The sequence below is a fragment of the Staurois parvus genome, unplaced genomic scaffold (genome assembly GCF_062004578.1).
Source record: "Staurois parvus isolate SC_StPar_1 unplaced genomic scaffold, SC_StPar_1.0 ptg000745l, whole genome shotgun sequence".
NCBI classification, from domain to species: domain Eukaryota; kingdom Metazoa; phylum Chordata; class Amphibia; order Anura; family Ranidae; genus Staurois; species Staurois parvus.
Genome location: NW_028318541.1, coordinates 1,813,444 through 1,837,192, shown reverse-complemented (window position 1 = coordinate 1,837,192; position 23,749 = coordinate 1,813,444). Strand labels below are relative to the sequence as shown.

Here is a 23,749-nt window from a genome sequence, read left to right as displayed (position 1 = left end):
GTCCTTTCATGGCCCAAACTCTTCCATCCTCCTCTTATCCACAACTGTCCTCCTATAGACCCAAACCCCTCTGTCCCTCTCTCCTCCACAACAGCCCTCTTATAGACCCGAATCCCTCCGTCCCTCTCTCCTCCACAACTGTTGTTCTTATTATTATTATTACATCGAGTTTATATAGCGCCAAAGGGTTTGCTCAGTGCTGTACAATGGGGGGGGACAATACATGGCACAGTACAACAATAACAAACAACGTACGAGGGGTAAGAGGGCCCTACTCTTTCGTGCTTACAATCTAGGATAGACCCAAACCCCTCAATCTCTCTCCCCCACTATGGTCCCTCTTAATAAAGCCAAACCCTTCCATCCCTCTCTCCTCCACAACTGACCTTTTTATAGGCCTGAACCCCTCCGTCCCCATCTCCTCCACAACTGTCCTTCTTATAGAACCAAACCCCTCAATCCCTCTCTCCCCATCATCTGGCCTTTTATAGACCAAAACTCTACGTCTTTCTCTTTTCCACAACTGTCCCTCTTATAGACCCAAACCCTTCCATCCTTTAAGGAGTTATCCTCATCTAGATTATACCCATCCCCAGGCACCAAAATATGGTATATCCACTTACCACTTCTGACTGGTCCGGGGAAGAGGCAGAGCCTGAAAAGGTTCCTCTGTAGGGGCCCCAGGTTAACCCCTTGTGTAGTTCAGTCTGGGCCCTGACCTGGCTTACTCCACTGGGTGATGGGTTTTCCAAAACCAGTTCATCTGCAGAAAAAGAAAACAAGATTGTCAACATTTTCAGTGGACAGTCAATGACTCTAGAATACTTGTGTTTAGGGAGTTACGGTTTATTGATTTATATTTGTTTTCTCTATTTCCTATCCTTTGTCACATATCAGCAATGCTGTTCTTTTGCAGCCACTTCATGTCAAAATGCACTTCAGTGGTGACTGCATGGCATTTCTCAGAACGGGTTTCCTGATGTGACAACAGTGGACCATGCCTACGTAATGTGAGTTAAAGTGGCCACTAGTAATCTCCACTGGACAGGGTTACCAAGGTCTGCCTGCATTACATAGAGACGTAGAGCAGCCCAGTGATGACATCACTTATACTAAAATAAGGTATGTAAAGGAAATAGAAAGAATTAAAAAAAATGTCATTACCAGGTTGATGGGTGGGAAAGGAGGAACTCAGGAAGACAACAAGATAAGTAGATTCAATTTCAGCTTTAATGGATAGTTTCCTTTGTACTTTCAAACTGTTCAGATTGTACCAGCAAGCTACCTGAGACTGCCTAAAACTAGCTGTGTATTTAACCAGTACCCAGAGCTTAAAATCATTTTCCAGATAACATCTGCACCGCCAATAACCACAACCGATGCCCATCTTCCTGGTGGGCCTCCGTGGCCGCTCTTCTGATGCTGTCCTCAATATCAGAGGTTGGGACCTGTGGTCCCCATTCTGCAGCCAGCCAATCCAGCTTCTAGCTGACATGATTAGCTGCCACCTGCGGCCATCTTTGGTCGGACAATCATCGGAATTGTTTGTTAGCATAAAGGCCTACATGGGAGCAGAGAGGTCAGTGCACTTATGTTTAGCTGATAAGGCTCCTGGGCTGACACTTTCCATGTCATAACATCCATCTATCTTCTCTGTATCAGACCCCACCAAGGAAAACACACACAAGAACTGATAAGACCAGCCATGGAAGCTGGAAGGACAAACTAACAAACAGGGACAAGGCACAGTAGCAACCACAGCAGTTACGTTCCCAGGGATAGAACACCGCACTGGCACACAGGTATCAATAGATGCATGTAGAGCAAGAACACACGGGCATTTAAAGGGGCATTTGCGGCTCTTTCCACAGGTCCATCAGCGATTGAAATAATTTTCAGGTCTCAGGGACCCCCTACTAAAATGAATTTATCAGGGGTCAGTGGAAAGAATGCCCCTTTCACTGGTGATTAGTAAGATGTACACCCTCCTTACACACCACTAGAAAATATAATTTGTGCCCTGCCACTGGTTATAGAAAATGGCACCAATAGATGGGAGGTCAACCAAGTAACAGCTAAAGGAACCCTTAACAGCCTCTGGAGGAACCCTGGTTGAGAATGGATGATCTACACCTTGATCAAAGACATAATAGAAAGCAAGCCAAATCCTCATTGTGTAATATATGGGACCCTTTGTATGATTGCTGAAGAATATAACACAATTGATTTGTTGAAGCTGATCTTTGGTTGTAGGTGGGGGGGACAGACACGTTTAATCTGTTCTTTGAGGATCTATCTATCTATCTAGAGAAGCCCTTCCCAACCCTTATACCCCAGAGGAACCCTTAAAATAATTTTAAGGTCTTTGAAAACCCCTAGAGTGAACCAATTTATCAGGGTTCAATGGCAAAAATGCCTTTTACATAGGTGGTCAATAGAGAAAAATGCCACCCTTACAGAGAGCTAAAAAAATAATTGCCATTGCGCTGATGGCTTTGCCAAGCAGTGTTGATCTTGATAGTATGAAGGCACCATCAAATGGGAGGTCAACCAGCCACATCTTAAGAAAACCTTGGCAACCTATGAAGGAACCCTGGCTGAAAATGGATGATCTACACCCTTGATCAAAGACATACTAAAAAAAAAGCCAAATCCACAAGGTGTAATATGTGGGACCCTTCAGTGTCTACTGGTGTGTTGTCATGAAAGTGAAGATAGAGCAGCCTTTCCCAACCCTTATATCCCAGAAGGAGCATTAAAATCATTTTAAGGTCTTGGGAGACCTTAGAGTAAACAAATTCATCGAGGTTCAGCGGTAAAAATGCCTCTTAGGTTGGTGGTCATTAGGAAGAATGCCACCCTTACAAAAGGCTAAGAAGATAATTGGTGCCATGCTCCAGTCTTTGCCAAATGGTGCTGGCTCTGGAACTATTAAGGCACCATCAAATAGGGGGTAATGAACCTATGGCAACCTCTGGAGAAAGCTTCATTGGGAATGTCTGAGGCAGAAGATAATTAGGGAATAAAAGTGAGCAATAAGGAAAAGAAAGGAATGGAAAGCAACAGAGACCAAAGAGAAAGATCGGGGCAGTGTTGGGTATCCAGGTCAGGGGGGCACGCCTCCCCTCAGTAACCAAGCATGGTAGAATAGCTCAGGAGATAATGGCTTGTGAGGTACCCAAGAAAACAATCCAGATGGTCCAGGTGGCAATATGGGTTGAATACCTGTCAGGGTGTTGAGCCATCAATCCTTCTATGCATTGTAAGTGGGTCACTTCAGCATCCCCCTCCATCATTAGGACAGAGGTTGACTTGCAATGTCTTGGGATCACATTCCAGGCACCCAAGAGGAAAACATAAAGGAAGCCCCTCTTAGCTGCAGAGATGAGGCCAGGAAATACAGGGAGGTGGCAACTGTGGAATACACCAAGGTGATTTAATGTTTGTACGGGCAAGCTTTATAACCCATCAGGGCTAACGGCTCTAACACTGGCTCAGCTATAAATACAATGAATGTTCCAGAGTCCTGGATTTCCCAGCAAAGACTTAACCTAGTGTGTGCGCAGGCGATTCCAACTGTCAGATCGCAGAATCTAGCCATAAACAACGTAGGCAAAGTTTAAAGCAAACGTCCAAGGTTAAAGCAGTATCTGTAGTGTACCACAAAGTGAGAGGCTGCAGCAGTTACAATGTTGCAATTTGATCACTGGAGGAGAGGTGACTGAAGAAATGCTTCCTCCTGCCTGCAGCACACTGATGACATCATATCAGCCTAGGCAAAGTCACTGACTCAAAGATTACTTGTTTTAATGATAAAAGGGGGAGCTTTTCTGATAAACGATATTGTTGCTGTATATTGCAAGTTCAGGAATTATTCACGCAGATTTTTAACATAGCTGAGAGATATACTTTAAATTTCCTGGAAAAAGCTTTGGCTAGCACGGCCATAACCAAGCTTGGTGTTTTGACGTAAACTATCGGATCCCACTGTAAAAGGGATGGGGTGAAGCATACACCCACCTCAATCAGCTTTCTGCTTCAGCGGAGCTCTTTTTGTTTTTTGGGTTTTATTTTTTTGCTTTTTTCTTTCCCAGCCAAAAGCCATCTGACCTTGCAGTCATTAATATTAAGAGCAGTCAGTGTGCTAATAGTTAAAAATAATCTTTTTGCCCCGATTATCACAGGAGGCAAAGTCCATTCTCAGCCTATCTCTGTATCAATATTGTTGGTTCCCGGTGACACCAACACTCTAACAAATACAGTCCACCGTAATCTAATCTTTCATCGCAGGCCGCCATCTGATTGGTTGACGCCAGCCAGCTGGTCTGCGCATTATCAGACTATTTCCTATCAGTGGGATCATTAAGTAAATGTTGCAGGTAACTGGGGCTGTTTGTCTCTGATAAAAGGCCTTCTGAAATGAAATCATAACAGCTTCAGAACTATTAGCGGGCTCATTGGGAGGAGGGGAGAGGTCACCGGAGGCTCATCACAATGATGTCGACGTCCACAAACCCCACCAGCCAGGGGGTGCTGAGGGACGGTCTGAGCGATTCCCTAGACAATAGGTCGGTTTCCTAACAACTGTACAGATCAATAATAATATAATGCTGAAAGACATCAAAATAGGGGATGGGGAGGATGCAATAACACATCCAGCCACTAGGGGGCACTCCTCCCTCTGAGGTTTTTTTGTTTTGTATTTTTTTTTCTTTTATTAGCTATGACTTTTTATTGCACTTTTTTTGACACTATACAACCATGAAATACTGAACTAAACATAATCATAGTGATCAAATCCTGTTTATAAAGAAAAATTGCCTAATCCATAAAAATATAGAAATATATATCATTTATTTGCACTGTGTATGTACAGTGGGGAAAATAATTATTTGATCCCCTGCAGATTCTGTACGTTTGCCACTTACAAATAAATGAAGGGTCTATATTTTTTTATCATAGGTGTATTTTAAATGATAAAGACAGAATATCTACCAAAAATACAGAAAAAAACACATGATACAAATTGCAGTTCAGTGAATAAAATAAGTATTTGATCCCCTACCAACCAACAATAATTCTGGCTCCCACAGACTCATGTGGTACACAGATTACTCCTGTCAATTTAAAAAGGTGCTCCTAAACGACAATGTTATATGTATAAAAGACACCTGTAAACAGAATCTCTTTCTTCCATTCAAACTTCACCACCATGGACCAAAGGAGCTGTCAAACAACGTCAGGGAAAAGAATGTAGACCTGCACAAGGCTAGAATGGACTATTATTATTTATTTCAGGTACTTATATAGCTCCAGCGCTTTATATATATATTGTACATTCACATCAGTCCCTAACCCTCAAGGGGCGTACAATCTGAGCTACAAGATCATCAGCAAGAAGCTTGGTGAGAAGGAGACAACTGTTGGAGCGATTATTTGCAAATGGAAAAAATACAAAGTAACAATCAATCGCACTTGGTCTGGAGCTTCATGCAAGGTTTCGCCTCATGGGGTAAGGATGATCATGAGAAAAGTGAGGGATCAGCCCAGAACACAGGAAGAGCTTGTGAATGATCTCAAGGCAGTTGGGACCACAGTTACCAAAAAAACCATTGGTAACCCAATACGCTGCCATGGATTGAAATCCCGCAGCGCCCGCATGGTTCCCCCTCCTCAGGAAGGCACATATACAGGCTTGTCTGACGTTTGCCAAAGAATATCTAAATGATTCAGAGAAGGATTGGGAGAAAGTGCTGTAGTCAGATGAAACCAAAATTAAACTGTTTGGCAATAACTTGACTCGCTGTGTTTGGAGGAAGAAAAATGCTGACTATGACCTTAAGAAAGCCATCCCTACAGTCAAGCATGGAGGTGAAAACATTATGCTTTGGGGCTGTATCTCTGCTAAAGGTACAGGCTGACATTACCACATTGAGGGGCCAATGGACGGGGCCAAGTAAAATCTTGGGTGAGAACCTTCTTCCCTCAGCCAGGGCATTGAACACGGGTCGTGGATGGGTCTTCCAGAATGACAATGACCCAAAACATACTGCCAAGGCAACAAAGGATTGGCTCAAGAAAAAGCACATTAAGGTCATGGAGTGGCCTAGCAAGTCTCCAGACCCTAATCCTATAGAAAATGTATGGAGGGAGCTGAAACGTAGAGTTACCAAGCGACAGCAAAGAAACCTTAAGGACTTAGAGAAGATCTATAAACAAAAGTGGACCAAAATCCCTCCTGAGATGTGTGCAAACCTGGTAACCAGCTACAAGAAAAGTCTTACCTCAGTACTTGGTAGAGAAACCCTTTGAAAGCATGCACAAAGGCATGCTTTGCTTGGGGATCAAATACTTATTTTACTCACTGAACTGCAAGTCAACTTATAACATTTGTATCATGTGTGTTTTCTGGATTTTTGGTTGATACTCTGTATACTCTCTATCATTTAAATTACACCTATGATAATGATAGACCCTTCATTTCTTTGTAAGTGACAAAATCTGCAGGGGATCAAATAAATATTTTCCCCACTGTATTAAATATGGAATGTGCATGCTATAGATATACACTATATTGCCAAAAGTATTGGGTCAGCCCTCCAAAACATTGGATTTAGGTGTTCCAATCACCTCCATGGCCACAGGTGTATAAAATCAAGCCCCTAGGCATGCAGACTGCTTCTACAAACATTTGTGAAAGAATGGGTCGCTCTTAGGAGATCACTGAATTCAAGCGTGGTCCTGTGATAGGTTGTCACCTGTGCACAAAATCCATCCGTGACATTTCCTGACTACTAAATATTCCACGGTCAACTGTTAGTGGTATTATAACAAAGCGGAAGCAACTGGGAACAACAGCAACTCAGCCACCAAGTGGTAGGCCACGTAAAATGACAGAGCGGGGTCAGTGCATGCTGAAGTTGCCAACTGTCTGCAAAGTCAATAGCTAAAGACCTCCAAACTTGGTGTGATCTTCAGATGAGCACAACAACAGTGCGTAGAGAGCTTCATGGAATGGGTTTCCATGGCTGAGCAGCTGCATCCAAGCCTTACATCACCAAGTGCAATGCAAAGCGTCGGATGCAGTGGTGTAAAGCACGCCACCACGGGACTCCTGATCTCTGTATTGACGAACCACACTTCTTTGTCTGGCAATCTGATGGATTTGTCTGGGTTTGGCAGTTTCCAGGAGAACAGTACTTGCCTGACTGCATTGTGCCAAGTGTAAAGTTTGGTGGAGGGGGGATTATGGTGTGGGGTTGTTTTTTAGGGGTTGGGCCCCCTAGTTCCAGTGAAGGGAACTCTTGAGGCGTCAGCATACCAAGACATTTTGGACAATTTCATGCTCCCAACTTTGTGGGAAGAGTTTGGGGATGGCCCCTTTCTGTTCCAACATGACTGCGCACCAATACACAAAGCAAGGTGTATAAAGACAAGGATGAGCGAGTTTGGGGTGGAGGAACTTGACTTGCCTACACAGAGTCCTGACCTCAACCCAACAGAAAACTTTGGGATGAATTAGAGTGGAGACTGTGAGCCAGGCCTTCTCGTCCGACATCAGTGCCTGACCTCACAAATGTGCTTCTGGAAGAATGGTCCAACCTTCCCATAGACACCCTCCTAAACCTTGTGGACGGCCTTCCCAGAATAGTTGAAGCGGTTATAGCTGTAAAGGGCGGGGCCAACTCAATATTGAACCCTACGGACTAAGAATGGGATGCCATTAAAGTTCATGTGTGTGTAAAGGCAGATGGCCCAATACTTTTGGCAATATGGTGTAGATGGGCATTCAAGTATATAGCCAAAAACCATAATCAAAAAATATATTTACTATATAGGGTTTGAGAGTAGATTATTGGTTGTCTCACAGAGTGTGAGATTCTTGCAGTCTAAGATTCATTCTAATGTACCAGAGTGTGGGATTCTGGCAGGCTCAGAGATTCACTGTAGGGTAGCAGAATGTGGGATTCTTAGATTCACTCTAGGGTACAGGAGTGTGGTATTTTCGCTAGCTTTGGGATTCACTCTAGGGAAACAAAGTGTAAGATGCAGGCAACCTCAGAGATTCACTCAGGGGTACTGGAGTGTTTTATTCTGGCAGACTCAAATGTTTAATCTGGACACTAGAATGTGATATTCTGGAAATCTCAGAGGTCTACTCTAAGGTTCCCAAGTGTGGGATTGTTTTGAGTTTCACTCTAGGGTACTGGAGAGTGAGATTCTTGGAGTTTCAGAGATTTTCATTGGGGTAACAGAGTGCCGAATTCTAGTAGGATCTGACATTTACTATAGGATATCAGAGTGTGGGATTTTGGCACTCTGAAAAAATCACTCTGAAGTACTAGAGAGTGGTCTTCTGCATGTTTCAGAGATGTATTCTAGGGTACCAGGGATGGATTCTGGAACTAAGATTCAGTCCAAGATACTGGAGAGTGGGATTCTGGTAGTTTCAGAGAATCACTCTATGCTACCAGAGTGTGAGATTCAGGCAGCCTCAGAGATTCACTCAGGAGCTGGTAGGCTCAAAGTTATACTCTGGGTACAGGAATGTGATATTCTGAGAGTTTTAGAGATTCATTCTGGGGTAACAGAGTTTAGGATTCTGTCAGCATATGAGATGTACTCCAGGGTACCGGAGTGTGGGATTTTAGCAGGCTTGCAGATTCACTTTAGAGTACTGGGAGTCTCAGAGACAGACTCTAATATAGTGGAGTGTGGGATTCTGGAATCAAAAAATCACTCTGGGGTACTGGAGAGTGGTCTTCTGTGATTTCAATCTCAGAGATTTACTGTAGGGTAACAGAGTGGGATTTTGGGACTGAGATTCAGACCAGGATACTGGAGAGTGGGATTCTGGGAGTTTCAGATATTCACTTTAGGGTATCGGAGATTGGGATCCTTTAAGTTGCATAGATTAACACTAGGGTACCACAGTGTGTGATTCTGGCACTCCAAGTGATTCCCTCTATGGTACCAGAGTGAGAGATTCTGGGAATCTCAGAGATTCACTCTTTGCTACCAGAGTGTAAAATTCTGCAATTCTTGTTGAGATTACAATAGAGTTCAAGTGGGCAAGATCCTGGGAAACTTCTATACTGTGGTTAAATGTTTTTCTGTTGCAGCCCTAACCCTCATCAGTGACAATTATCCGACAACCCCTATGATGACAGCCGGCTTACAGTGCTCCCACCTCCTGTCTCCAACTGAGAGAATCTCTCTTTCTGAACGATACTTTTTCTGATTTAATTATACAGAAATTTCCAAGAATCAGAGGAACAGGAATGTGACCTGGTGTACTGAACTAGCTCTCCTTCATTACAGCAGTGCAGGAGTTAATAGAGAAGAGGTAATTGCCGGGGAGATTCCCAGGAGTCTTGTTTTCAGGGGCTGCCACTAGTTCACTGGAGAGATTCTCATTCCTGAAAAAACTCCGGAATTCTCTATCAGGTAATTAACCGGTCGGCCACAGGGAAACAATGTGGACAGGTAGCGAACTAGCAGCCCAATTACAGAGCCTGACCAACATGAATGGAGCCCGGATTGTGCTGGGCCCCGTGCCAGGAAGAGCCGGCTACAGGGACTGTCCTCATCACACCTACCATGGCTACCAGGTATAGGTTTGCACAGAAGGGTAAAGAGGTCCTATCATGAGTTCAATACCAGATGAGAAGTCTCAGATGAAAGTAGTGCTTCTTCAACTACTTGGCTGCATTCTGCAAATGCTCTGTGTATTTTTAAAGTTATTTTATTCAGAAAGTTCTGGCAGATTCTACAGATCAGGCTCCACACCAGAGGAGCTTACACTCTAATGTCCCCGCACAGTCACACACTATTATTATACATTTATATAGCTCTGACATATACCGCAGTGCTGTACAGAGAACACTGAGCCAGTCACATCAGACTCTGCACCAGAGGAGCTTACACTCTGATGTCCCCCCACAGTCACACACTAATATTAAAATATATTTATATAGCTCTGACATATTCCATAGCGCTGTACAGAGAACATTGAGCCAGTCAGATCGGTCTCTACACCAAAAGAGCTTACACTCTAATGTCCCCCACAGTTGCACACTATTACTATACATTTTGACAACTCTGGCATAAACTGAAGTACTGTACACAGACCACTGAGCCAGTCACATCGGTCTCTACACCAGAAGAGCTTACACTCTACTGTTCACCCACAGTAACAGACTATTATTATTATTATACATTTATATAGCTCTGACATATACCACAGTGCTGTACAGAGAACACTGAGCCAGTCACATCAGTCTCTACACCAGAGGAGCTTACACTCTACTGTTCACCCACAGTAACACACTATTATTATTATTATACATTTATATAGCTCTGACATATACCGCAGTGCTGTACAGAGAACACTGAGCCAGTCATATCAGTCTCTACACCAGAGGAGCTTACACTCTAATGTCCCCCCACAGTCACACACTATTATTATACATTTATATAGCTCTGACTTATACTGCAGTGCTGTACAGAGAACACTCAGCCAGTCACATCAGTCTCTACACCAGAGGAGCTTACGCTCTAATGTCCACCTACTAATATTATTATTATACATTTATATAGCTCTGACATATACCGCAGCGCTGTACAGAGAACACTGAGCCATTCCCATTAGTCTCTGCACCAGAGGAGCTTACACTCCAATGTCCATCTACTAATATTATTATTATACATTTATATAGCTCTGCCTTATACCGCAGTGCTGTACAGAGAACACTGAGCCAGTCACATCAGTCTCTGCACCAGAGGAGCTTACACTCCAATATACCTTAGATTGTACGCCCCTTGAGGGTTAGGGACTGATGTGAATGTACAATATATATGTAAATTGATGGCGCTATATAAGTACCTGTAATAAATAATGTCCCAAACAATTATACTGTATATTTATATAGCTCTGACATATACCACATTACTGTACAGAGAACACTGAGCCAATCACATCAGTCTCTGCACCAGAGAAGCTTACACTCTAATATAAACAATGCAGTCACAGAAAAACTTGAGGCAATATTTGGTAGAAGCCAATTAGCTTACCAGTATACCACAAGTGTGAGCAGGACATACAAACTCCATGCATCTCAATCCCAGATGAGAACCGATTCCTAGACCCCAGTGCTGAACATTCAGCCTCCATGCAGCTGTGATATTTGGTAGTGTAAACATTTAACATATTATAAAAAAAAAGTAATTTGTATTTTTTTTAAAAATTGCATTTCATGTTTTCTGGACAACCCTGTGATCATTTCCAGACGGTTGTGCATGAGACACCTGCTGTTATTTGATGTACTATGTCTTCTGTCCCTGCAGGGGGAGAGCAGAAGTAGACGGAGGACATGCGTTTGTGCCAGCTGCGATAAGGACCCCTGTTACGGCGGTCGGAGGAAAACCGGTCTGGCTGTGATCACATTGCCACAGCTCACACTTATTGATTTTTTTTGACACAGCACAAACTGAAATGTTTATCAGCACTGAACTGTGACCTGCTCTAATCGCTACAATAGCTCCCCCCCCCCCCCCCCCCGAGAAACGAACGCATTATGCAGAATTATTCCCACCGGTAAGTGGAGATGCTAAAAACACAAAAGTAAATGGCAAATACCACTCAGATATTGACGACATTGTTCCCCAAATTACGCAGAAGCAGAGCTAGGAATGTTTTATGTGTGTCCCCATGTTAGGCTGGGAGAGGCTCAGGACTATTGGGGTGTTCAATGAACACCAACCCCCCCCCCCTTCCCTGCCCCCCGCATTGCCAATATTATAAAGCAAACCTGTCATGAAAGAAACAAAGTTTGTCACTGCTGACTAGGGATAAGCAACAGCACCAGTTTTCCCTTTGTCTAAATGTTCATTTCACTGAATTATTTTTCCTTTCTGTGCATTTTCATATACGTAAGGTTTGTTAAAAAATTGAACGACTAAAAGAAGAGAAAAGATTTATATAAAATATATATATATAGATATATATATATATATATAAATAAAATATATATATATATATATATATATATATATATATATATATATATATACAGTGGGGATCGAAAGTTTGGGCACCCCAGCTAAAAATTTGTATTAATGTGCATAAAGAAGCCAAGGAAAGATGGAAAAATCTCCAAAAGGCATCAAATTACAGATTAGACATTCTTATAATATGTCAACAAAAGTTAGATTTGATTTCCATCATTTACACTTTCAAAATAACAGAAAACAAAAAAAATGGCGTCTGCAAAAGTTTGGGCACCCTGCAGAATTTATAGCATGCACTGCCCCCTTTGCCAAGCTGAGACCTGCCAGTGTCATGGATTGTTCTCAATCATCATCTGGGAAAACCAGGTGATGTCAATCTCAAAGGTTTTAAATGCCCAGACTCATCTGACCTTGCCCCAACAATCAGCACCATGGGTTCTTCTAAGCAATTGTCTAGAAAACTGAAACTGAAAATAGTTGACGCTCACAAAGCTGGAGAAGGCTATAAGAAGATAGCAAAGCGTTTTCAGATGTCAATATCCTCTGTTCGGAATGTAATTAAGAAATGGCAGTCATCAGGAACAGTGGAAGTTAAAGCAAGATCTGGAAGACCAAGAAAAATATCAGACAGAACAGCTCGCAGGATTGTGAGAAAAACAATTCAAAACCCACGTTTGACTGCACGATCCCTCCAGAAAGATCTGGCAGACACTGGAGTTGTGGTACACTATTCCACTATAAAGAGATACTTGTACAAATATGGTCTTCATGGAAGAGTCATCAGAAGAAAACCTCTTCTACGTTCTCACCACAAAAATCATTGTTTGAACTTTGCAAATGAACATATAGACAAGCCTGATGCATTTTGGAAACACGTTCTGTGGACCGATGAGGTTAAAATTGAACTTTTTGGCCGGAATGAACAAAGATACGTTTGGAGAAGAAGGACCTCCGTCCAACTGTTAAGCATGGGGTTGGATCAATCATGCTTTGGGGTTGTGTTGCAGCCAGTGGCACAGGGAACATCTCACGAGTAGAAGGAAAAATGGATTCAATAAAATTTCAGCAAATTTTGGACGGTAACTTGATGCCATCTGTGAAAAAGCTGAAGTTAAAGAGAGGATGGCTTCTACAAATGGATAATGATCCTAAACACACCTCGAAATCCACGGGAGATTACATCAAGAGGCGTAAACTGAAGGTTTTGCCATGGCCTTCACAATCTTCTGACCTCAACATAATTGAAAATCTATGGATAGACCTTAAAAGAGCAGTGCGTGACAGACAACTCAGAAATCTCAAAGAACTGGAAGACTTTTGTAAGGAAGAATGGGCAAAGATACCTCAAACAAGAATTGAAAGACTCTTGGCTGGCTACAAAAAGCGTTTACAAGCTGTGATACTTGCCAAAGGGGGCAGTACAAGATATTAACTCTGCAGGGTGCCCAAACTTTTGCAGACGCCATTTTTTGTTTTCTGTTATTTTGAAAGTGTAAATGATGGAAATAAAATCTAACTTTTGTTAACATATTATAAGAATGTCTAATCTGTAATTTGATGCCTTTTGGAGATTTTTCCATCTTTCCTTGGCTTCTTTATGCACATTAATACAAATTTTTAGCTGGGGTGCCCAAACTTTCGATCCCCACTGTATATATATATAGTAATCAAATTGTTGGTGCATTTTATTGTTAAGTGTTAGATTGTTATGTGAAGAAAGAGAACTGCCAAATAAAAAACACAAAGTGTTAAAAACAGAATTCTTGAGCACTGTGTCTATTTTGTTTCTCTTTTTTATTTATTTTCTGTTTTTTTATATTTTCTTTTTTTTCAATTTTAATTTTTTTCCACATTTATTTTCTATTTTTTTTATTTTACCTTATTTTGTTATATATTTATTTTTCATCTTTTCAAATTTTCTCTTTTTTACTTTTTATGTTTTTATGGTTGTTTTGCTATATTTTTCACCATTTCTTCTTACACAAAAAAAAACAAAAAAAAAACAAAAAACTTGGAAAGCTATTTTGATGAAATTTATGAATAAATCTTTTGCCGTTTCGGAATTTGATATCGATAGAATCGATTGGGAGGCAGAAGTACGTCCCATGTACTGGAGACATGGCCCAGACCAGCAGAGTCATCGGTGACAGAAAGGACTTGAGTGCAGGAAGCAGAGGAGATATCAGGGGGACCCAGCCGTCCAAGGATAGCGCGACTCATATTCCCAGGAAACCGTGGCGGGAGAAGGAAGCGCAGTGCTAAACGATTAGGTCGCTGCCAGATACGATGAGTCGTCCTGATATCCCCGGCCGGAAAGTGGGAACCACATTGGCTGATGTCACCACCATGCCTGATATGAACTTCACATTGTCAGGGACGGCCGTCATAGGAGTGACAGCGAGGGATGGGATGGGGAGGTTCGATCCTGGGGACCTGGGTCAAGTGGGGTGCTATCAGCAGCATAAAGGGAAACTGGTCAGGGTTCAGAGGGACATCGATATTCTCTCAGCACTTGGGTGTCTAACTGGTAAAATGAACATCTCTGATAAAAGAGAAAGTCACTGATCAGACCCTGATCACACCTCTGCACTGAAAAATAAAATCCTACTTGCTATATAGAGTTCAAAGGTACTCAGATTTCACTGCACACTGTGAGCTTCTCACAATGTGCATTAGAAGCTGCAGTACGTCAGATAGAGCCCGCCTCATTTCCTGGCTGGAGGACATCTTCCATCATCTAACTCTTTCCTCCCCAGCCTTACTGTCCCTGGCCCACCCCTATCATTCACTGGATTTCAGGGCTTGCAATCATAGAGGTTCAGCATCACAGGTGGGCATTACCTATGCAGTGCAGTCTGTTTAGGAACACCCACTCCTCTTCACTGACACCCACCCATCAAAGCATTTTTAGATTTAGGGCAACACAGTGCCTAAGTGGATAGCTCTTCCGCCTGACAGTACTGGGGTCGCCGGTTCAAATCCGAACCATGGCACTACCTGCCTGTAGTTTGCATGTTCCCCCTGTGCCTGCGTGGGTTTCCTCCCGGTACTCCGGTTTCCTCCCACACTCCAAAGACATGCTGGTAGGTGAATTGGATCCTGTCTAAATTGTCCCTAGTATGTGTATGTATGAATGTGAGTTAGGGACCTTAGATTGTACACCCCTTGAGGGTTAGGGACTGATGTGAATTTACAATATGTATGTAAAGCGCTGCGTAAATTGTCTAAGTGTATAAGTACCTGAAATAAATAAATACATATTTGCATATTTCCTCCTAAGAGTAAGCCCACTGCTTGCATTAGAACTGAGGGTGGGGCAGGGTGCTGTGATGTTTGTTCAGCCCCCTGCTGACTCCTGCTGACTCCTCCCACCAACTATGATCTGCCTATATTGCACAGTGAAGCACAGAGACCCAGTGATGATGTCACTGGTTGTAAAAAAAAGATATGTAATAAAAACGGAAAGGATTTATCTAAAGATGTGAAAATAAATATTTGCCTATTTCCTCCTAAGAGTAAGCCCACTGCTTGCATTAGAACTAAGGGTGGGGCAGGGTGCTGTGATGTTTGTACAGCCATCTGCCGACTCCTCCCACCAACTATGATCTGCCTATATTGCACAGTGAAGCACAGAGACCCAGTGATGATGTCACTGGATGTAAAAAAAGATATGTAATAAAAACGGAAAGGATTTACCTAAAGATGTGAAAAAGAAAAGGTAGCAAACCTCACACGTAGTTCTAAAAAACAAACTTCTGGGGAGGGGCAAGCAACAGACAGATTTGGCTATAAAAGAAGGATATTGGGGAGACGTGTGATTACAAATAATGGAAATATTCAACCACCAGTCACAAAGGTGGCTTGCATTAGTCTGTAGTAGAATGTTGCTGGTTACTAAGGGGAAGGCCTAAACATCCTCCAAGTGGACAAGGCCTGCATGTGGTCTTTAAAGCTGAACTCAGACCAACAGCTAAATACACAGATTAAACACATGGAGGAAAAAGGTTTTACCTGTCAGGGATTTTGTACTTCTTAGGAGAAAGCATTTGCTCAGTCCCCCCCCCCCCATTGATCAGACTGAATATTGTAACTTTGTAGGAAGTCACGAGGTGATGCCGGTACACATTGTGTCACAATTCTTTATTTTACATACAATATATATTCTACATCAGGCAGCCGAGGTTCTCCTTTAAACTCTTCCTTCCCCTTTTCTTTAGGATAGGGAGTGTTAATCTAAAACAAATATTTCTATCTGCCGTCAAAGCAAGTTCCACTCTCACCCGATAAAGAGAAAATAGCTTGAATTATTTTCACCGCCCACACATACCAAAAAAGTCGCCTTATCATCGCCATCTCTCCCTCCCCTGTCCATCAGAACGCGCTGTGCTGTCGAGATGAGGACTTCTGGGTCCACTGATAGCGAAACCTTGAGGTTTTCACCCAAACTCCCGGCCTTAGGAGATTAGGGAGCGAGGAGCACTGGAGGAGATAAACATTAACCGAAACAACTTTTCATCACTTTTAATGAAGGAGCTTTGAAATTAAACTGAAATAAAAAACAACATGGAGGGCTTTGAAAGAGCGGCCCATGAAAAGGGGGGGGGGGACCATTACTGGCCGAAATTCCATCCCCAGTCCCAGCCGTTGTATCTTCATCGCCAGATAACCAGGCTGAGAAAAATGTGATTGGAGTATCGTACATCTGTGCAGGTCGGTGGGGCACGCTGACCCAGCTTGAGGTCCGTAGTCAAAACTAAGAAGGCGATTCAGAATCAAACGATAAGACATCGCAGGCAGCAATCTCATTCAATGCAAAACGTTTAAAGTGGGAAAAGAGATAATAACTAGAAAAGCTCCAATTTCTGGGGAAATTGTGTGAAGTGTTCTTGCTTCCACCAGTAGTCTACAACTGGAGTGGGCGGAGTAACTGGGTGGAGTGGCTTGTCACTCTGCTGCCTGCTCACACACCTAGGATCCTACGGCAACTCACTCTACAGCAAGGGCAGAGAAGAGCGGTTAAAAACAAACTGCTCCAACTTGCTCACTTCACTGGCGGTTGCCATTTTCAAACGGTTGTAGTTTAAAAATTATAAATCCTACAGCGAAGAGCTTTATATTGTGGAAACAAGACCCAGACCTACATTTTGATGTATAGTATGTCTCTGAAATATTAAACATGAAGGCACAGTTGCAGTTTAGAGATTGCCCTTCAAATTTGAGGTGGCTAGAGTGGAGTTTCAATGAAAATCAATGGGCGGCGTGAGTTGCAAACAAACGGTCATATTGTGAAAACTATCAGGACTATGGCTTAGCCGTGAATATTTGTAGTGGCAGCAGGGATAGCTGAACGTTTTGATATAAGATTTGTGTAGGTGGGCTTGAAAATGAGGGAGTGATGGCAGTTTAGAAATCATGTCCTGATTTTTCAGCTCCCACTCTAGTTTTGAACATTCTGCCATTCATTCCTATGGGACCAATTTCACCACAAAAACGCAGATATTTCGTGAACCATTCGGCGAAACCTTCCACAAAGTAATAGCAATCCAATCAGGAACAATCCGCACGTTTCGGTATATTACTGTCTATGTAGTGTAAAAACTGTGGGAGGAGTTAGGGTGGTAAATTTGGCTATAATAATAAGAATATATATGTGAGATAACAGGAAGTGGTCTGCCATGGAAGAACACTTAAATACAACAGTCATGTTTATTCTTCTTGAATCTTGATGTGCATTGCCTCTGTGCAGGATCTTCCTGTACTTAAGACCATTCACTGCTGCTCTCATCTTGTGTAGGACAGTTATTGGTCTTGACTCCGCCCCCCTCCTGTAGTTTTCTGCAGTGGGTGGATCCTGCTGGGCCCCTCCCACAGCTTTGCTCGCTGCACAGGCTACATACAACACAGATACGATGTCAGTTACTTTTACAAAGTAATATCTGGGTTTGCAAATACATTAGGTGCACAGAAAGTGGATTAAAATCCTTTGTGGTTACTGAAGAACATATTTAAATGAAGATTTTTGTGCCCGGAGTTCAGCTTTACATAGTCAGGTTTGATTATTTCCCATTATTCACCTGTCACACACGCTGGGAATTCAAGCCTCCAGGGAGGGGTGTCCATTGTGGACTGATGATTTAAGAGCACCTGTCATAAAAGAAACTGGGCTCTGCTACTGCTGGCCTCCTGAAAATGCTAGTTGTCTGGCACTTCACTAGTTGCAAGTCACAGCCCTGGAGCAAGCATGCAGAGAAAGGTCGGGATTCCATACCACTAGAATTGTTCCTGGTAACGGACCTTATTAAAGCATAACTCCAGTTATTTTTATATTGTTTTTACACACTCATGTACACAAAATGGGTTGGCAATGTACACCAAGGTGCTTAAAAATCTCACATGACCCATTTTTTTCTAATATAATGCTCTAATGAGTTTTGCAGGGTGCTACAAAGCAGCTGCAGTGCCTTAGTGTCATTCAAAATGAATTGCACCGCAACAAATGTTATGTGTTACCATGCGTTGGAATTGTGAATGAGCTCTTAAATGTTTTTTGGGTTTTTTTTCCTTTCTGCCTGTGACCCCATTGGGAGGTTTTCTTCCTGTCCCTGTGACACCAAGCCCAGATGCAGAGAGGAAATCTCAACTAAAACTTGGAATGGGCAAGTGTGGTCTTAGATAGTCACCAAGGCCTTGTGGGTAATGATGGGAACTAAGTGCCAACTGGCGAATCTCACTGTCCATAAAATGTATATAATTTGCAGAGTTGCCAACTAACAATCTTCAGGCCATTGGTCATACTTGTGCAGATCTGCTATCATCTGTTCTCAGTTGGACTCAAAACTGAGAAAAAACAAAGCTTGTGTAAAAAAAAAAGTGGCAGTTGTGGAGGACTCCATACACCCACCGCACCAGTGGAGAGGACACCGTACGCCAACAGTCAAGAGTACGTCATGCACCCATCACAATGGTGGAGAGAACATCATACACCCATCACAACAGTGAAGAGGACACCATGCTCCCATCACAACAGTGGAACAGTGGAAAGGACGCCATGCACCCATCACATTGGTGGAGAGGACGCCATGCACCCATCACAACGGTGAAGAGGACACCATGCACCCATCACAACGGTGAAGAGGACACCATGCACCCATCACAACGGTGGAAAGGACGCCATGCACCCATCACAACAGTGAAGAGGACGCCATGCACCCATCACAACAGTGAAGAGGACGCCATGCACCCATCACAACAGTGAAGAGGACGCCATGCACCCATCACAACAGTGAAGAGGACGCCATGCACCCATCACAACAGTGGAAAGGACACCATGTACCCATCATAATGGTGGAGAGGACACCATACACTCATCACAACAGTGAAGAGGACACCATGAAACCATCACAACAGTGAAGAGGACACCATACACCCATCACAATGGTGAAGAGGACGCAATGCATCCATCACAACAGTGGAACAGTGGAAAGGACGCCATGCACCCATCACAACAGTGGAGAGGACGCCATGCACCCATCATAATGGTGGAGAGGACACCATACACTCATCACAACAGTGAAGAGGATACCATGCAACCATCACAACAGTGAAGAGGACACCATGCACCCATCACAACAGTGAAGAGGACACCATGCACCCATCACAACAGTGGAAAGGATGCCATGCACCCATCACAACAGTGAAGAGGACACCATGCACCCATCACAACAGTGGAAAGGATGCCATGCACCCATCACAACGGTGGAAAGGACCCCATGCACCCATCACAATGGTGGAGAGGACGCCATGCACCCATCATAACAGTGGAGAGGATGCCATGCACCCATCACAATGGTGGAAAAGATGCCATGCACCCATCACAACGGTGGAGAGGACATCATGCACCCACCATAACCATGGAGAGGACACCATGCACCCACCACAATGGTGGATAGGATGCCATACAACCACTGTCTTGGTTTTCAAATCTAGAGAAAATTTCAATGAATCATCCAGCAGACTGATGACATCTCAGCTTACGCAAAGTCACTGATGGGAGCTGAAGGATGATGTTTTAATGATAAAAGGTGGAACTTTTCTGATAAATACTGCTGCCATATACTGTGCACATGATATGTGATTTTTCATGCATTGACTTGTAAACAATCTGACAGGTCCATTTCAAATCAAGCTGCCCTAAAAGGAGATGGGCAGGAAGGGGAGGACGTCATCAGTATAACATTTCGGAGGAGGCGGGGCAGTGACACAGAGCACGCAGCATTGGAACGACACTTCCTGTAGGTGTCTCTGTGGATGTTTGGCCCAGAGCCGCCCTTTAGTAATTGGAATGCATGCAGAAAAGGGGTAGCAATCAATTGTCTTGTCGCGCACGGCGAGCGAGCGTTGAAATTTCTCGATAAGTGTCGCTAAAGGTGGGGTGAGAGGTTGGGGGTTTCAGTGAACCGTTTGCTCATCAGTTTATAAGAGTAAATTAAAGCGGCCTCCATCTGTAAATGCTCGTTGAGGATTATAGATTATACTTATCAGACATTTGCATATCAGAATTTTAAGCAGTCAAACCCCTCCAGCAAACAAGGTCATTCCAAAGATAAAAATTCAGTTATTTTTTTTTTTTTATTCCCAGCCTCGACTTGTCTTGCTGAATGTGACATTATGAAATTAACCCCCAACGTGCCTGGAGCGCCAGCTTCTTCTGACAGAATAAACTGGTATGGAGGACTACGGCTCTTCTGCAGGTGACACCTTGATCCAGCGTTGGCCTAAGCCATCACTCCTCAGACTTGTGATGGATCCTGCAGCCCTTTAATTTAAATATAATGGAGAACACAACTATGTGATAATATGAATACCAGTAAACACACTGCATTCAATCATGTTAGTAAAAGAACAGGCGCAAAAAGTGTGCAAGAAAGGAGGCAAAATGTGAAATGTTCTGCTACTAAAGATTTGCATGAAATGTCTTAGGAGAAAGAACTTGGAAGCGCATGTTTCTTAGCACCGCCATCTTGTATCAGAAGGTATCGGTCCCAGCCTGGATTTATTGGTCCAGTGCAATTCTAACACCTACCCTTGTTGAATAGAGCAGATGGGAAGATATCTCCTTTGGTTATTTCGAAAAAGCAATGTTCATTTTCTGGGGAAGCTGCAACTAAACAGAGTGCGATGTGGCCACTAAGCCTTCCATCATATTTAATGGTGCCAAAAAACTTTTTGGCCATTTGCATGTTTTTTGCCCCATAGACTTCAATGGGAGCGCCCAATAACAAGTGTTTTAATGCCTAAAAGTCTCTCTCTCCTAGTAACCTCAGGTCTCTGGAAAAAAATGGAGTGTCCATGCTCTTCCTGGTGAGGGCCCACAAGAACCCCTAGAAGCCCCACTGATGTCCACTACAAGAACCAAGGCAAGCGGCAGAAAGCCCTTGTTGGGGGGCACCATGTGCCCCCACACCCCCCTCCCCCACATCTAAGTGTGAAGGGTAAGATGCCCACTGTTCAGATATAGGCGCGCAATCTGTACTCTTCAGCACACAATAACCAAGCAGGTCTGAACCAGGAAAACGGTGAGAACACCCTCCATGCTGTGTGAAATGTTAAAGTGGAGGGTGTTTGAAAGAAAAAAGGGGGAGCTGTTGCACTTAGGAAAAAAATAATTAACATATATGTGAAAGAATTTAACCATATACAAGATACCTATATAGCAGCAGTCCTAAATGTGAATTCCTAAACACAAAATCTTATATATTTCAAAAATGGACCGCGCTAAGGTCACAAATAGACAAAATAAACTGTGCAATCTCTAAAGTGATAGCGCTGAGCAAAATACAAATACAATATTAATATTCAGTCCCAACATGTGAATAATTGGCGCAATGGTGCTGTATCTTTAACGGTGATGCTCCATATTGAAATGACAAGTGCTTCACTGTGTTCACACTGGTGCCCCACATAGATGTAAACTCACCGTCATTTCATGACCACCTATCTCTAGGTAAGTCACACTCGCTTTTTGGGACTATCCCAGTTTGCAATCCGGTCCTGATGGCAGATATTCCTTCGCCCTCATAACCGTGGTTGCTGGTAGTAACCAATAACTTTAATATGTTTGACCCCATATTAAAGTTTTATACAGTTTTACACTATGGGATGTCTGGTTTTGTTTTGATTTATGCTGAAAATATGAAATACTGCCTGTGGAGGAGAGGGGTTGCCTAACATTGATGCAGATCTAGTGGAACGTTATTGGTTACTACCAGCAAACACGGTTATAAGGGCGAAGGAATATCTGCCATGAGGACCGGATTGCAAACTGGGATAGTCCCAAAAAGCGAGTGTGACTTACCTAGAGATAGGTGGCCATGAAATGACAGTGAGTTTACATCTATGTGGGGCACCAGTGTGAACACAGTGAAGCACTTGTCATTAAGTGTTCCTGCATGGCAAGACCACTTACTGTTATCTCACATATATATTCTATTATAGCCAAATTTACCACCCTAACTCCTCCCACAGTTTTTACACTACATAGACAGTAATATACCGAAACGTGCGGATTGTTCCCGATTGGTGTGCTATTACTTTGTGGAACGTTTGGCCGAATGCTTCACGAAATATCAGCGTTTTTGTGATGAAATTGGTCCCATAGGAATGAATGGTGGAATGTTCAAAACTAGAGTGGGAGCTCACAAAAGCTAGAGTGTGAGCTGAAAAATCAGGACATGATTTCTAAACTGCCATCACTCCCTCATTTTCAAGCCCACCTACACAAATCTTATATCAAAACGTTCAGCTATCCCTGCTGCCACTAAAAATGTTCACGGCTAAGCCATAGTCCTGATAGTTTTCACAATATGACCATTTGCTTGCAACTCACGCCGCCCATTGACATTCATTGAAACTCCACTCTAGCCACCTCAAATTTGAAGGGCAATCTCTAAACTGCGGCTGTGCCTTCATTTTTAATATTTCAGAGACATACTATGCATCAAAATGTAGGTCTGGGTCTTCTGATTCTCACAATATAAAGCTCTTCGGTGTAGGATTTATAATTTTTAAATTACAACCGTTTGAAGATGGCAACCGCCAGTGAAGTGAGCAAGTTGGAGCAGTTTGTTTTTAACCACTCTTCTCTGCCCTTGCTGTAGAGTGAGTTGCCATAGGAACCCAGGTGTGTGAGCAGGCAGCAGAGTGACAAAAGCTAAAGTGTGAGTTGTAGACCACTGGTGGAGGCAAGAACACTTCACACAATTTCCCCAGAAATTGGAGCTTTTCTAGTTTCAATATGGAGTATCACCGTTAAAGATACAGCACCATTGCACCAATTATTCACATGTTGGGACTGAATATTAATATTGTATTTTGCTCAGCACTATCACTTTAAAGATTGCACCAGGGGCGGACTGACCATTTGGAAACTCGGGCACTGCCCGAGGGCCCGGGGTCAGTAGGGGGCCCCATGAGATGCCCCTGGTACCTTTTTCATAGGCTTTTTTGAGTTTGGCAAGGACACAGGGGCCCCATGATCCCCTATTGCCCGGGGGCCCCATGAGTTGTCAGTCCGCCTCTGGATTACACAGTTTATTTTGTCTATTTGAGACCTTAGCGCGGTCCATTTTTGAAATATTAAAGTGGAGGGTGCAGGTAGGTTGTGAGGGGGTGCAGGTAGGTTGTGAGGCGGTCAGTTACTGGGTGGCAGAGTAGTTGCTTTTACAAGGAGAGGAAGGGAAAT

The 23,749-nt window shown here is 43.1% G+C and overlaps 1 protein-coding gene across 1 annotated transcript in view; it reads right to left on the bottom strand.

The window, feature by feature from the left end:
• The window catches only part of ZFPM1 (zinc finger protein, FOG family member 1), a 150,971-nt gene that overhangs the window by 24,368 nt on the left and 102,854 nt on the right, over positions 1-23,749 (bottom strand). The window contains exon 5 of the mRNA XM_089654125.1: positions 624-763. Within this exon, the coding sequence (XP_089510251.1) occupies positions 624-763 (140 nt within the window). The remainder of the gene's footprint in view (positions 1-623; positions 764-23,749) is intronic.